Source organism: Sinohyriopsis cumingii, chromosome 4 (assembly GCF_028554795.1).
Source record: "Sinohyriopsis cumingii isolate HCF-2022 chromosome 4, ASM2855479v2, whole genome shotgun sequence".
In the NCBI taxonomy this organism is placed as follows: Eukaryota; Metazoa; Mollusca; class Bivalvia; order Unionida; family Unionidae; genus Sinohyriopsis; species Sinohyriopsis cumingii.
This window is the reverse complement of record NC_142964.1, coordinates 77069247-77084804: the sequence shown is the minus strand read 5'-3', so window position 1 is coordinate 77084804 and position 15558 is coordinate 77069247. Positions and strand designations below refer to the sequence as shown.

Genomic DNA, 15558 nt, shown 5'->3' with positions numbered 1-15558 from the left:
GAGATCTGGGTCTATGTTCTTTGTGGTTGGTCTAAACTTATAAGTGAGCATATTTGGTAAATGTACACACAAAAATGCATGAACTCTTCTACTAAATAAATATCTGAGTCAGATTGTATGACCTACAAAGAACTGTCTTCATCAAGGTTATATACTGACATTGTTGTCAGATAAAATATTTGGTTAATAAAATTAAATTTTTAAATTATTTCTGGACATATTTGGCTATTTTAACATGCTGAGTATTACCTGCTAGATTTGATTGCTCCAAGCCAATAGGTATCATTCTGCCTGGGTTCAGGAAATGAAAATTTGGCATCCTGGAAGAAAAAGGGAAACAATTAAATAACCATCCATAATGTTTGTAACCATCTGATGTAGCCATCATAATTTTACAATAATAAAAAAAAAGAGTTTTACATTACAAAGATGTCCTATGCTGATATGCTATTTTGTTTTTTTGCTTACTGACATCTGAGATAAAATTTGGATGGCCTCAATTTAGAAGCACTCACGTGCTCTCCATCTCTATCTTTGAGAATACCTGATCCTATGTTAGGGATCAAGCCTCTATGTATCAAGTCATGATATCTTAGGTTTTGATCCATTTTTATTTCACTGCATATAAAAGTGTACAAAATCTTGAATAATATCAGCCATGTGGCAAATTCTTGGTGGCATATGGAATTATTTTGCAACAATTGTCCAGCATGTTTGTCCAAACCCCAGCAATTTGGAATCAGATATTTAGCATTTTGCTTCTGAAGGTAATATGTATAAATTAATTTCAGACTAGAGAGAATGGCATCCCTCAATACTTTAATCTAGGCAACATTCATGTGCAAAATATCTCTTGAAATGTAAAAGTTTACTGGATCATTTTAAGTCATCATATTTTCACACACAGTGTTAGATGAAGAGATTTGTGCAAACGTTTTGCCATAGCTGTGAAACAAACTTGTAATACTTACTCTTTTGCCTCATGCACTCTTACTTTGGAGAACAAAAACATATTAAAAGAGGCAATAATAAAACTATTAATATTAAGCAAGAAAAAGGATATAAGGGCTGTTATATTTAAATATAAATGGTACTCGTGGAAGGCACTTTTATAAAAAATATATGCTAGTTCATATGAAAGCACTACAATATTCTAAGTTTTATCTATGGGTTACTACTCCAAATTAAAAGTGCCTTCCCTGAGTCCCAAGTATATAAAACTGGAACAGCCCTAAAAATGACAAAATTAAAAAAAGTCATTATAAAATAAATTTCAATAGAAATAAGGTTATATATTTTAAAGTTATATATCTGGAGACTGTTTTTCTATCCATGTCATGGAAAAATCATCTGTGTCCAACAAATTTTGTGCTGGAGACCAGAGGCTGCAAGAATGCTGGGTCCAGGCTACTGAAAACTCTAGTCATATTGTCCAGAGGAATAGTACTGTGAATTTATTTCATTTACTGGTCATAAATCTTTGTAGTTTTTCAAAACATTACAATATTTGTAAAATAACTTACAACTATAACAATAACTGTACTGTTACTGACACAAGAGAAATCTCAGTGACAGTCATGGACTACTCAATTTCAACTGGGCTACTAGGTTCTTTTTCTAGTAGCCTATTAGTCAACTAACTGAGTTTGAACGTCTGTCAGATCCTGAACTGTACTTTTGATAAAGGCAGCACAAATTTTCCAAAACTGCCATTGACGACCATTATGAGTAAAAACAAATTTGGCCATGTAAAAAATGGTGCTAGGTCATGGGAGGTAAGCTATGATAAGCTGATAAGAAAGGAAAATCAGAACCTGGTTGGATAGAAGTTTTTTTTCCCAAAGGGATATAACGGCTATTTGTGATAGAACTCTATTAAAGAAAAAGATGATTATTTTAAAATTAAGGATGATGACAAATAACATTTTGAATATTCTGGATATTTTTAAATAGTTAACAGTTGAAATGAAAATAATGATATTTGGTTGTGCATCTTCTAGCATTATACAGAGTTCAATACCTATCACAGTGGGGCCCCGAGTGGCTGAGTGGTCTAAAGCACTCACCATTCCGGATCACTGCCATCTCACCTCTGTCTGCGTGGGTTCGAGTCCAAGGCTCGGCTAGCATGGGTATGTGGGAAAGCCTGCCAGTAGCTTCTCATGGGTCGGTGGTTCTTCCCTGGGTTTTCCAGGGTTCTTCCTCCACCAGTTATACTGGCCGCCATGTATAGCCTATCTTGTACTGAAAAATGGCGTTAAACCCTAGAACAACAACAACAACCTATCATAGTGTAAGGGATACAGAAAACTATAGGAAACATTACCCTGTCTTAACTGTAATTAAACAAAAAACTCAACAAGTATTTAAAAATTCATCAAGCTTGAATTGAAATTAGATAAATGATTCCTCTTAGCTGGTCAACTGAGAAAAGTTGATGAGTTATTTTGCTAATTAGTTAATTTGTAAATTTGTTAATTTGTTAATTAGTTAATTTGTTCCCCATGACACAATTATAAAGCTCACATTCGAAATTTGACACAGAAGACATGTGTGGCTGATTTATGACAGGTCATAAACTGCTAAAGATTTCCCACACATCATATTTGTTCTCATTAACTTTATAATTTTCATTCACAGTATTGTTCTTCAAATGTACTGGCATGTATGAATATTTTTAATTATGACCTTTTCAGTTTGGGACTATTGTATGATAGGTCTGACCTGGATAAAGTTACATTAAAATACTGTAGGAGTTAGAAAGTGATAGACTGGATAAGGAAACATCTGACATACTAACATTATCCCTTTTGTAATATTGACCTTGAGGACAGAGGGTAAGGCAGAATAAAACACATGACACCATCACATCAAAATATAACATACAATGTGACATATTGTCTAGTCATGATGTATAAATGGCTAAGGTTTCATTAAAATATATTCAGTGCTTTAAAGGTTATACCCGACACAAGGATACAAGTCAGATTTACATTTTCCCTTGTTTTGACCTTGACCTTCTTGTAGGGGTGTGGTTATTTTATGCTACACATACTTGATATATAATCCACTACAGTTCATTAAAATATCTTAAGTTATGCTCCAGACAAAGATACAAGTCACAGACTTTTTCCTGTGACTTTGACCTAGAGGCAGGGAGTGTGACTTTGCTAAGCAACAAACCATATAGTTATTAAAATATCTTCAATGGTTCAAAGGTTATACTCCAGACAAGGATAGATATTAAATAATTATACTTTTTTTGCCATGACCTTGACCTTCAGGAAGAGGGCATGACTAAGGTAGGCAATCAGTGACCTAATCATGATATACTGTATACTTAGGCAAAGTGCATTAAAAATCACCAACTATTATAAAGTTATGAAGCAGACATGCAAATGTTAAAGGATAGACAGAAGCACAGACAGACAGACAACACCAATAATACATTCATTGTAAGATGAGTGTATACAAAATGGGGTGGGTTAATCATCAAGCATAAATATGGTGGGTGAATTATCTGGCCAGGATCAAAATATTTCTTTCCGATTTCCAGTTTTCTCCTTACAAATGGCCACATAATGCCACCATTTTTGCCATACCAAGTGCTTAATGCAAACTTAAATTATTAGTACTGTTACTTGTTTGGTATCAAATAATTCATAAGCTTTTTTGTCAAGCTACCCATAGAATGAGATTACTCCTCAATAGCAAACACATTTAGCCACTTTTATTCATTATTTAAAACTTCAAACTTATCTTCTTCAATCATCATGAGACAACCTCTGAATTTTGACTACTTTCTCATGAAAAATTTGGGATACAATTTGGGATATTAACTCTAAATGAAAATAAAATGAAATTACTTACTGTTGCATGTTAACCTTCTGCTCTTCATCCTTGGGAAGGTATTTCAGCAGATCTTCATTTAAGTGTTCAAACACAGTCTTCCTTAGGTCCAGATGAGCTGGAGTCACAATGTTGTTATGTCCCATCCCAATTACCTCCCCTGTATCCACCTTTTGACATGCCTGGTATAGATTTCCAACGTGGTTACCTATGAGATCAGTCACATAACTCATTTTCATTTGAAACTGATTATGGTATAAAACAGTTAGAAACTCTGTCTGCACAAAGTTTTATTGGAGTCTCAAACTTACAATTTGCAACATTTAATAACTATGCTAGAATTTCCAATAATCAAGAATATGTTTTACTTTTAAATTTCATGTCAATTCAAATTATGAATACAATTAATGATTTCACATTTTGTATCATTCTCAATATTTTGCTGGCACAAATATTTTAAACTTTTGCTGATGTTTCTAAGCATTTAGAATAAAATCTGTTCCATATTAAAAAAAGAACATTATAAGTACCTCATATATGCTGATATCACTGCTTGAAGTAATGAGATAATAATCTTGTCTCCTGATTCTATCTAATGCAACATTTAAACTTCCTGAAATTCAAGTTTCCTTCAAATTCTGAATATTTAAAATGTAATTCTCTCCTGTGGGTTGGTGGTTGTTACTGGGGTTTCACCAGGTTCTTCCTCCACCAACTATACTGGCTGTCATGTATAGTGTACCTTGTGAAAGACTGTGATTTTGAAATTGCATAATTTAAACACATAAAACACAGAAAACCAACATAAAAACCATCTTATTTTCTAACTTAAAAATGTTGTTATTTTAAGGTTATTTTATTTTAGAATATTCTTTCATTAAATGCTGAGGGAAAGAGTATGCTCCCTGGATAATGATAATTACATAATACATCTAAATTTACTATCACTTAATGAGGTGTGATCCACAACCATATCCACTATATAAGGAACTGTGTTATAATGAAGGCCTTATAGTAAGGGAGTGCTGTACCTCTAATAATATCAACCAAATATAATGCTATTAATTCCTTTTCATGCATGAGGGACCAATTTTCATGATATTACAATATTCATGAGGGACCAATTTTCATGATATTACAATATTCATGTGGTACCAATTTTCATGATATAACAATATTCATGCGGTACCAATTTTCTATAGTTTTGTACTTGCTTTGTGCCACAGATTTAAAAACTGACATAAAATAACTTTGCCATTAATGATATTTCCACTTCAGGGATATCAAATAAGGTATAAATCAATTAAAATGTAATGTTTTACTCAACCATGAAAATTTATGCTGATAAAAGTATATTAACATTTGCAGCATTTTCAAGCTGTTTGTACAAAATAGTAAGGAATGAGGATGAAAATGTGGAGAATTTTAACTTACAACATTTTTTATTTGTTTTACATACAAGAATTTATGTTTATTTTAAGCATAAGATCATAACCAAATATTAACATGACAACATGAAGTCATACCTGTTACTGGTTGGGGTGCCTTCACTTTCATAAGGATCTGTGGCTGACTGAACTTGTAATCCCCCATCATGCCACCATCCTAGAATTGAAAAATAAATGATGATGAAAATTTTGAAAAGTGTAACACAGAAATTTGTTTAAAAAAAATTAATAACTTATCCCAAAATAATATTCTAAACATTCTGATAACTATTAAATGTATCAACTCTGTAAACTACATTCAATATATAAATTGCATAATTATTATTATTATCCATACAATTGAGTTTAGATGCATCAAAACATCTATCATCTACTTTTATATCAGTCTAACTGTTATTACACATCAAACACACCAAAATGCATGCAATAAATGAACAATCTGACACACTGAGTAGTTCTGGGCAAAGTTGTTAATATAACTGGATGTAATTTTAAGGTATGATTTATATTAAGTAGACTACGTTCAATTTCTTAAATTACTAAGAAAAATCTAGCTTATCACATTTTATCCATGTAAAGCAACAATCTAGAAAAAGACGTGGAAAAGTAATATACACAAAATTATTTAGCAGTTCAACCTTAGACCTTTAAAACATCTACAGCTTGGATCAATGTCTTATAGGTATAAGAATAATGTAGGGTAAGTAAGGTGAAAACTTACCATATATCCTTGCTTATAAGTCAAATTACAAACAACAAAGATCCTTATCTGCTGCAGCATTATGCATCTGCAGAACAGGTCTATGTTGTTTTTGTTCTGCTGATTAGTCCTAACAAACTGCACAGACCCCGATCTCACAACACATCATACAATGGCAGATATGTGTCTGTACAGTTTGCAGTTTTACTTGACTTATATGTGAATACATACGGTATCATTTGAATTTTAAAATCTGGAGGAAAATTCTTGAAACTTTCTAAGCAATTCAAGATCAAGCATAAAAGAACACAATTTGTTACAATGGCTCCTGTTTATAGTTTTATATGGTGTATGGAGAACTGAAGGCTATCTGGACAAGATGTATTCATATGCCATATCAAACAGTTTCTTTCCTTCATTCAGAATCCAAAATAAGGAGCAAGGTGTTGTATATATTACACATGCCCTTATATGTTGCATAATTTTAGTCTTACTGTTTGTATGGATTTTAAAACAAATTTAGATTTATACAAGTTTAATTTGGTGTATGAAAGAAAATCAATGTCAGCGAAAACACTTACATAGTTCCCATCTGGGTGTAGGGTATGGAATACAAACTGAATATCCATATTGAATCCCAGATCAACCATGTCACGAGATTGAATGGGTATACAAAAATAATATGTCCATTAATAACAAGTGTCCTTATATAGAAGGTTACGAATGATGATGAAAATATAAGAGAAAGGATGCATAAATGTTTATCTTTATCATTAGCTGTCTGATAAATGGAGGTGTTTGTTATGGCAGGTTTCACTGCTTTTAGCATACTTAGAGTAAACAAGCACTAAAATTTAGTCTGTGAGGAAAACCATCAAATTCTATAAGATATGGAAGGTTGTGTGACTATACCCTAACATTACTTCAAGTTAGTGATTGTCAATATTTTTCACACTGAATTTGGGCTTGAGTTTCTTAGTTTTAACATGATAAGGCTATTGCTATATCCAGCTTAGATTGTCATGATTATCATTCAAAATACTTAACTAATACTGTAGAGCCTTTCCTGAAAGACCACTGCTGTGAAAGACCACCTGTCTTGGGTCTTTCAAGACAAGTTCTACTGAACAAACAATAATTACCTTGCTTCAAACTAGAATATTTGGATGTGTCACTTAAACATTACATACATGGAACTTAATTTAATTCATGAGCATAAAATAGTAATTGATTATGTTTTATAAACTGGCTTCTAAATACAAATGAAAATGACACAACTGGATTAGAAGGGTCAATTATAAAACATATTATTACAAAAAGTCAGTGTTAGTTACAAGTAAATGTAAAACAAATTATTCTAGATCATGGTGTAGCAGATTTATTAAGTTAAAGTATTGGTAATACATCATTAGTAATTACAGTACTTCTCATAGTAATACATCATTAGTAATTACAGTACTTCTCATGGTAATACATTAATAATTACAGTACTTCTCATGTAAGTATAAAACTTCAAGTCATTTTCCAACAAAAGAAACTGAAATTAATTCAACTTCTTTGTATATTTGAATATTATTCTGAATGGCTTTTTACCTAGACTTTCACTCATCAGTGAGACATTATTCCAAAAATGCATTCTCTACCTGTTTCCACCAGAATAGTTTACTACAGTATTCACAAACCCTACCATTTCATTGTAACCCCCTTGCCGACTTTAAAAACAAAAGCACCAGGATATAAAAGATGCAACAATTTAATCACTGTATTCATTAATTTATAATTTCTAGCTTGATTCTCCTTCAGGGCATCCTGAACACTGTTGACAATTTTTAATCAAACAGTTTGTTTCATTTGTAACATGGTTACCATACATACATGGGTGAGTCTATGTGTTCAAACAAGATGTGATGTCATTCACCATCTTTGATAATCTCCATAATTCCATAAATTTAGGAGTTACATATCACTGAATCCATATATACAAGAGTTCCAACTTTTATTTGTTCCATTTCATTTAGAAATTTTAAAACTAGACAATGAAGATATTAGATGCAGATGACACAGTTTTTACTGAAATGGACTGTTCCAGAAACCAGAAAGGACAGGGAGCAGTCTGTCTGCTTGTTTACATTGGGAGCTTCCATTGTGGTTTGAAATGCCAATATGTTGACAATGTTAGAGACCTCCTGGCAAGAGTCAGGTTAGAAACTGTAAATTGATGAATGAAATGACTAATTTTTGGGAATTTTTCATATCCTTGATGTTTTTGTTTTTAAATGAGAGGGTGTGCAAATACTATATTTCATATAAGCAGAGCAACATCAAAGTAAAGGCCACTCATTTACTAATCAAGGCAAATACATTTTATGTTTCAAAATTTGGATGTTTACACAATTTAATATCATGTAAAAAGAAATGTAGCTTTATGATGTTTATTAAAGAATTTGAAATAATTAGTTTAAAACATCAATTCTCAAACATTTTTAAAAAATTCTTGCAGCTAACAAAAAGCAGAAAAATTTGTCTTGCATCCATTAAAGCAAGTGAAATTTCTATTAATATTAGTTTTATTAATATGTAACATTGTTACATATTTTGTTAATATCAATATATGTGAGGTTAATTTTGAAAAATTGGCATTGTCATTATTATTATTATTATTATTATTATTGTTATTATTACTGTTGCTGTTGTTACTATTATTATAAATTAAGTGCAATTACACAAATTAGGCACACAACAATATTCTGAACTTCCTTGAACCTGGAAATATTTTCTAGTGAACAAGGAAAATGTCATTTATTAATACTGTTAAAGACAAGGTTTTCTTGTTGTTATATTACAAGAGATGTTGTTGTATATAACATGATTATGAGTTGATAAGAAAGGTTGGATGCCTCCGCCTGTAGTGCCTAGTCGCTTAGCTTTCATTAAAAATGTTATCAGTCATTGCTATTTATACCTCTATCATAATTAATTGTATTTTCTTTATGAGGCAGTGTCATATAAAATGCAGCAGTTATCTCCAATGAAAATCTACAAGCTGTAACAATCTTTTTAACTGTCTTTTCTATATATTTTGTCTGAAATGTGGATTAATTTAGCATACATGACTTGCAAAATATCATATTTATATACTTCAAAATACTGAAACCATATTCCCTCATTCACCTGAGGATTGTACTTTTTATTGTTGCTTTAGGAGCCACTTCAGTTTGGATATTTGTGGAAGGGGTGGAATTCTATTTAAAATATGTGCATTTTAACCACCAGTTATACTGCCACAGAGTAATTAGTTTATAATGCTGTGAAAACACCAATCAGATAGAAGGTTTGACAATATTTGCATTCTGCCATTGAATGGTAAATGTTCACACTTATCTTCTAAGTATTCCTACAAAGCAAGTCAGGCAAAGTTTGAAAAACTTTACTAATACAAGAATAAAACTGAGTGTTACAGCCTCTGTACCTTTACTTTGTCAGTCAGATTCTACCTGGATACATGAAATGAGTAATAGCAACATTTATCATTTATAAGTAGGGATGTCTATGAGTACTTGTATATACTGATATTAGATCATAACAACCAAGTAGCAGTTTCAAAATCAATACACAAATATTGGGAACTGATTTTTTTTCATGAATATCACGTTTTATGGTTTTGATATATGTAACTGAATTCTTGGATTCTGAAAGGTTTCATTTGATTATATGGGTTTAATGCATTTTCCAGCACATGGCAGCCAGTATAACAGGCGGCGAAAAAACCACGGAAAACCATGGGAAAAATCACCAAACAACATGAAGTTACTCGCAAGATCTTTTACATGCCCACATTGGCCTATCCCAAAAATATCTTCCCACACATATAGACAAGAGTTGAAATGGCACCACAGACCACACTGAAAGGTGTCCTCTGTAATTGTTTCAATAGAAGGAACTAACCTCTTTGTTTTGAGCAACCATAAAATCCACAAATATCTATACTCAATCAAAATTAGCAAATTCACGGTACATATTCAACAATTTTATAGACATTTTTCAATGATCCCAGCGACATGTTTAATCTTTATTTATGGTCTTTTCTGTAATGAAAATAACTGAAAATTAGTTCCTTTTATGTCCAATATTATACGGACATTATGTCAATTATTTAATGGGAATAAAAATCAAATTTCTTTTCTTAATTGGCATTATTTCTGCCTCTTTAGCCTAAACTATTGCCATAGATGAATGTAAATTAAGATATAATTTAGTTTTCAGTCAGGGTTTTTAGATGGTAGGTCTCAAACATACAAGAAACTTGCAAAGATGTGTAAATTAGTAACATTCCATCATATAGAATCAACTTATCAGTTGCAGACAGAATAAAACTGAAGAAAAGAAATCTGCCACGCACAATTTACATGCATATTTTATGTTGGTGCAACCAAATCATACACAACTATGTCTAAGTCAGGCACTCTTGAGAAAATGAAAGCAGGAACGAACTGCAGATTCAAATGACAACATTTTTAACATTTTCTAAAACTGAGTACCTTTATGCTGGAAAAAAATTGCTTTGTGTTTTTTTATATTCTACTAGTGTTGTTTGTAAATAAATGAATCTTGTATTACATTTTCTCGGAAAGACTTGTTTTTTTAACTGTTATGTGGATTCTATTCATAGTGATCATATGAATCAGTGAATATATGAGTATATATTTTTGAGCAATTCAACATCCCAATTTATAAACAATAAGTATTATTATATGTACTTAGGCAGTTATTTCTTGATATAATGCTGACTTACTTTCTTTGTGTGCAAATGAACTACCTGACCATCTTGATCACTGGGTGGTGACTGGTAAGAAGTGTGTAGAATGAAGACATGAATACCAAGTAATCACTAAAAAATGTGTAAAGTATACATTATTCCTGTCAACACTGGTAATAGTTCTGAAATCAAGTTATGTTTTTCAATCATTAAATGTAGTTAAATGCAAGAACATAATGAAAACAAATTTGTACAGTGTGCAACAGAATTAAATGTACTAAACATGAAAAATCTATTGGAGCATCATGTACTGTACATTTTGCTGGAGTGTCATTTATTGTACACCACCAATCTACTGGAGTGTCATTTATTGTACACCAACAATCTGCTGGACACCAACAATATGGAGTGTCATTTATTGTACACCAACAATCTGGAGTGTCATTTATTGAACAACAAAAATCTGATGGAGTGTCATTTATTGTACACCAACAATCTGGAGTGTCATTTACTCAGATAGGGTTGAGTCATCTGCTGGAGTGTCATTTATTGTACACCAACAATCTGGAGTGTCATTTATTGTACACCAACAATCTGCTGGAGTGTAATTTATTGCACACCAACAATCTGCTGGAGTGTCATTAATTGTACACCAACAATCTGCTGGAGTGTCATTTATTGTACACCAGCAATCTGCTGAAGTATCACTTACTGCACACCAACAATCTGCTGGAGTGTCATTTATTGTACACCAACAATCTGGAGTATCATTTATTGTACACCAACAATCTGCTGTAGTGTCATTTATTGTATGCCAAAAATCTGCTGGAGTGTCATTTATTGTATGCCAACATTTTGCTGGAGTGTCATTTATTGTACACCAACAATCTGGAGTGTCATTTATTGTACACCAACAATCTGGAGTGTCATTTATTGTACACCAACAATCTGCTGGAGTGTCATTTATTGTACACCAACAATCTGTTGTAGTGTCATTTATTGTATGCCAACAATCTGCTGGAGTGTCATTTATTGTATGCCAACATTTTGCTGGAGTGTCATTTATTGTACACCAACAATCTGCTGGAGTGTCATTTATTGTACACCAACAATCTGCTGGAGTGTAATTCATTGTACACCAACAATCTGCTGGAGTGTCATTAATTGTACACCAAGAATCTGCTGGAGTCTCATTTATTGTACACCAACAATCTGGAGTGTCATTCATTGTACACCAACAATCCAGAGTGTCATTTATTGTACACCAACAGTCTGCTGGAGTGTTATTTATTGTACACCAACAATCTGCTGGAATGTCATTTATTGTACACCAGCAATCTGGAGTGTCATTCAGTGTACACCAACAATCTGGAGTGTCATGTATTGTACACCAACAATCTGGAGTGTCATTTATTGTACACCAACAATCTGCTGGAGTGTCATTTATTGTACACCAACAATCTGCTGGAGTATCATTAATTGTACACCAAGAATCTGCTGGAGTGTCATTTATTGTATAACAGCAATCTGCTGAAGTACCACTTACCACACACCAACAATCTGTTGGAGTGTCATTTATTGTATACCAGCAATCTGCTGAAGTATCACTTACTGCACACCAACAACCTGCTGGAGTGTCATTTATTGTACACCAACAATCTGCTGGAGTGTCATTTATTGCACACCAGCAATCTGCTGAAGTATCACTTACTGCACACCAACAACCTGCTGGAGTGTCATTTATTGTACACCAACAATCTGCTGGAGTGTCATTTATTGTATGCCAACAATCTGCTGGAGTGTCATTTATTTGTATGCCAACAATCTACTGGAGTGTCATTTATTGTATGCCAACATTTTGCTGGAGTGTCATTTATTGTATGCCAACAATCTGCTGGAGTGTCATTTATTGTACACCAACAATCTGCTGGAGTGTCATTTATTGTATGCCAACAATCTGCTGGAGTGTCATTTATTGTATGCCAACATTTTGCTGGAGTGTCATTTATTGTACACCAACAATCTGTTGGAGTGTCATTTATTGTTCACCAACAATCTGGAGTGTCATTTATTGTACACCAACAATCTGCTGGAGTGTCATTTATTGTACACCAACAATCTGCTGGAGTGTCATTTATTGTACACCAACAATCTGCTGGAGTGTCATTTATTGTATACCAACAATCTGTTGGAGAGTCATTTATTGTAATACAAGCAATCAGAGAGAGAAAGATAGAGAGATTTTGTACATACATTGTTTTCCATTATTTTATATATGTGGGTATGCAAATGTAAAATTTTCTAAAAATGTCAACACAATTATATATTTATACCAGTATATCTTGAGTTAAAATTAATGATTAGTACGACTTAAGAAAAGTGACTATTCAGATACCCAATACTTACATGTATACATAAATGGTACAAAATTGTGATAGAATGAGTACAACCAAAAATATAAAGGCCTATATAAAATAAAAGATAAATAAGAGGATACCAAAACCAGAGCAAGTTGGAAGATATAACTGCTTAATGTTTTGCAAAATATATACAGTACTCCCTCACTATATTGCTGTTCATGGGAGTGATAAAAGTGGACCATCTTATAAGTGAGGTCAACTTGCATTGAGGTATTTTATAAATAATATTATACTAAATAATTAAAACAGAGTTCTTACAATATTGCCTTATAAAGGGACTGATTTATACTTAGGCACTTTTAAATAATATTATTATTAAACAATGAAATGAGATCTATGATTATACCCACTTTATAAAGGGACTGATTTATAATGAAGTGCTTTGCATTGAGGGAATACTGTAGATAGTGAAACATAAATTCTCAAAATAATGACATATATTTTGTTTGTCTGGATATAACAAATAAATTTATGCAGAATAAATTGTGGTCCAGGAACACTATATTGATTTATATGATCAAAATTTCAAAGAATAATAACATCTGTGTAATCAATGATTTACTGTATACTGAGTGATGGTCATCCCATTCATTAATGGATCCACTTAAAAAGTGAAAATTGTTCCGATGCCATTGAATTATAATCAATCAATCATGATAGTCATATATATATTTGTGAAGAATGATACATGCAAGTAATTAGCCATGAATTACTTTCACAATAGTAGATAGAAATACATGGCACAGTTAAAAAGTTTGTTTCTTATTGAGAAAAACCATGCAGTTATTTATATTAAAATACACAACAACATTCATGTTACAATGTTAATTTAACTATGCCTTGTAAACAAAAGATAAAAATATCACATTCTTCATATGAAAATTTGGAAGTTTTTCAAGCTATCGGTAAAAGAACTTTTTTCCAGAATGTGAAAAATATGGAAGCGAATTTGACTGCTGTTTAAGAGGATCAAGTCTTAATATCTAGAAGAAGGCTCAAATACTACAGTTAGGACTAGAATCTGACCAGAGCTTCAGAAAAAAGATGTGATATGAAAGCATCAGAAATCGATTAGATAAACTCTGAATAGCACCCAAAGTGGTAACACTGTCAATGTCCAAAGTATTAAAGGGAGATAACCCTTCCAGTGCTCTTAAATTGTATCTCATGGAGTTCATGAAAAACATTTTGATTTCAGGTCTCACTGGATAGTTTCGTATTTTGACACCCCCTAATTTTTAAGGTAGAAGGCATGAACCTAATTATCACAAGCCTAGCATGTATAAAATCAAACCTAAGCTAAATCTATAATGTGGTTTAGATTTATTTTGAGTTAGGCTTGGAAATAGGTTGGCTTGTTGGTGACTGCCTGTCACAGTTAGATGAGCATTGGAGATCAAATGCATAACTTGGGCTGCAAATGAGCTGCCGACTTGGTTACATATTTACATGTCTGCTACAGAGGTAAATATCTAAAAATCTAGATGGTTGAGGGGTGATGAAAAGTATGCTAATTTGTTATAGTACTAGTGAACTTTATTCATGCATAAGGCACATACTGATTCTTTTAGCTGCCTTGTCACAGAAAAATATTCAAAATAGCTATTTCTTGTCAAAAATGAATGTAAAATTTAGGGGTTGGTGGCAGTGTTGGTTCAGTATAAAAACCACCAGTTGCATCAGGAATTAACCTGATTACTGCAGTCAAAATCTCACATGTATCCTTTCTACAAAAATCATTAGTTTGTTTTTATTTGTATCTTCAGTGTAAAATTATTCTCGTTTTTCTGTAATTAGTCATTGTCAGATGAAAATTCACCAGATAAACTGTCCAGTGAGACCTTCATGAGAAATTTGATGCTTTGATTGTAGACTGGTTTCTTGTCTTTTTTATTTTGGATGATCTTAATAGGTCATGAGTTCTAAAATTGTAAGTGTGCAATAACACTCAAAACCTGTGGTTCCCAACCTTTTTTGGCCACGACCTTAAAAAATATATTTTTGTGAGCATCACAACACCATTTCAACATTTTCATTAATTTTGCCTCCCTCAAAAAAATCCTGTTGACCCTCCACAACACCCCAGAATGAACTTGCAACCCAGGGGTTGGGAACAATTGCTCAAGACCATAGCTACCATCTAAATCACTTGTAAATATATAAATATATGAACCTAAAAGATGGTTTTATGTAGGTATCCAGTGCTGTATCTAAAAATGTATTAACACAAACAGCCTGAAAGATAGATAGAGAGACTTTCTTTTACATGGGTGTAAATTATTTTATACCTTTTTTCTCAGTTAACCACAACAATATGCACACATATCACTTTTTAAAGACCAAGAATCTCAAAATGTAACTTCTGAGTACAAGAAAAGTGGCCAA

The 15558-nt window shown here is 32.4% G+C and overlaps 1 protein-coding gene across 7 annotated transcripts in view; it reads right to left on the bottom strand.

Moving 5' to 3' along the window:
* The window catches only part of LOC149801492 (WD repeat-containing protein 93-like), a 74234-nt gene that overhangs the window by 34872 nt on the left and 23804 nt on the right, over positions 1-15558 (bottom strand). For 4 of the 7 annotated variants that reach the window (XM_089955662.1, XM_089955658.1, XM_089955660.1 and 1 more), the window contains 4 exons: positions 10790-10840; positions 5376-5454; positions 3871-4057; positions 250-320 (listed from right to left, as the gene is read on the bottom strand). In XM_089955662.1, the coding sequence (XP_089811788.1) occupies positions 250-320; positions 3871-4057; positions 5376-5454; positions 10790-10840 (388 nt within the window). The remainder of the gene's footprint in view (positions 1-249; positions 321-3870; positions 4058-5375; positions 5455-10789; positions 10841-15558) is intronic. The other 3 variants (XM_089955659.1, XM_089955663.1, XM_089955664.1) reach the window with 1 other exon arrangement.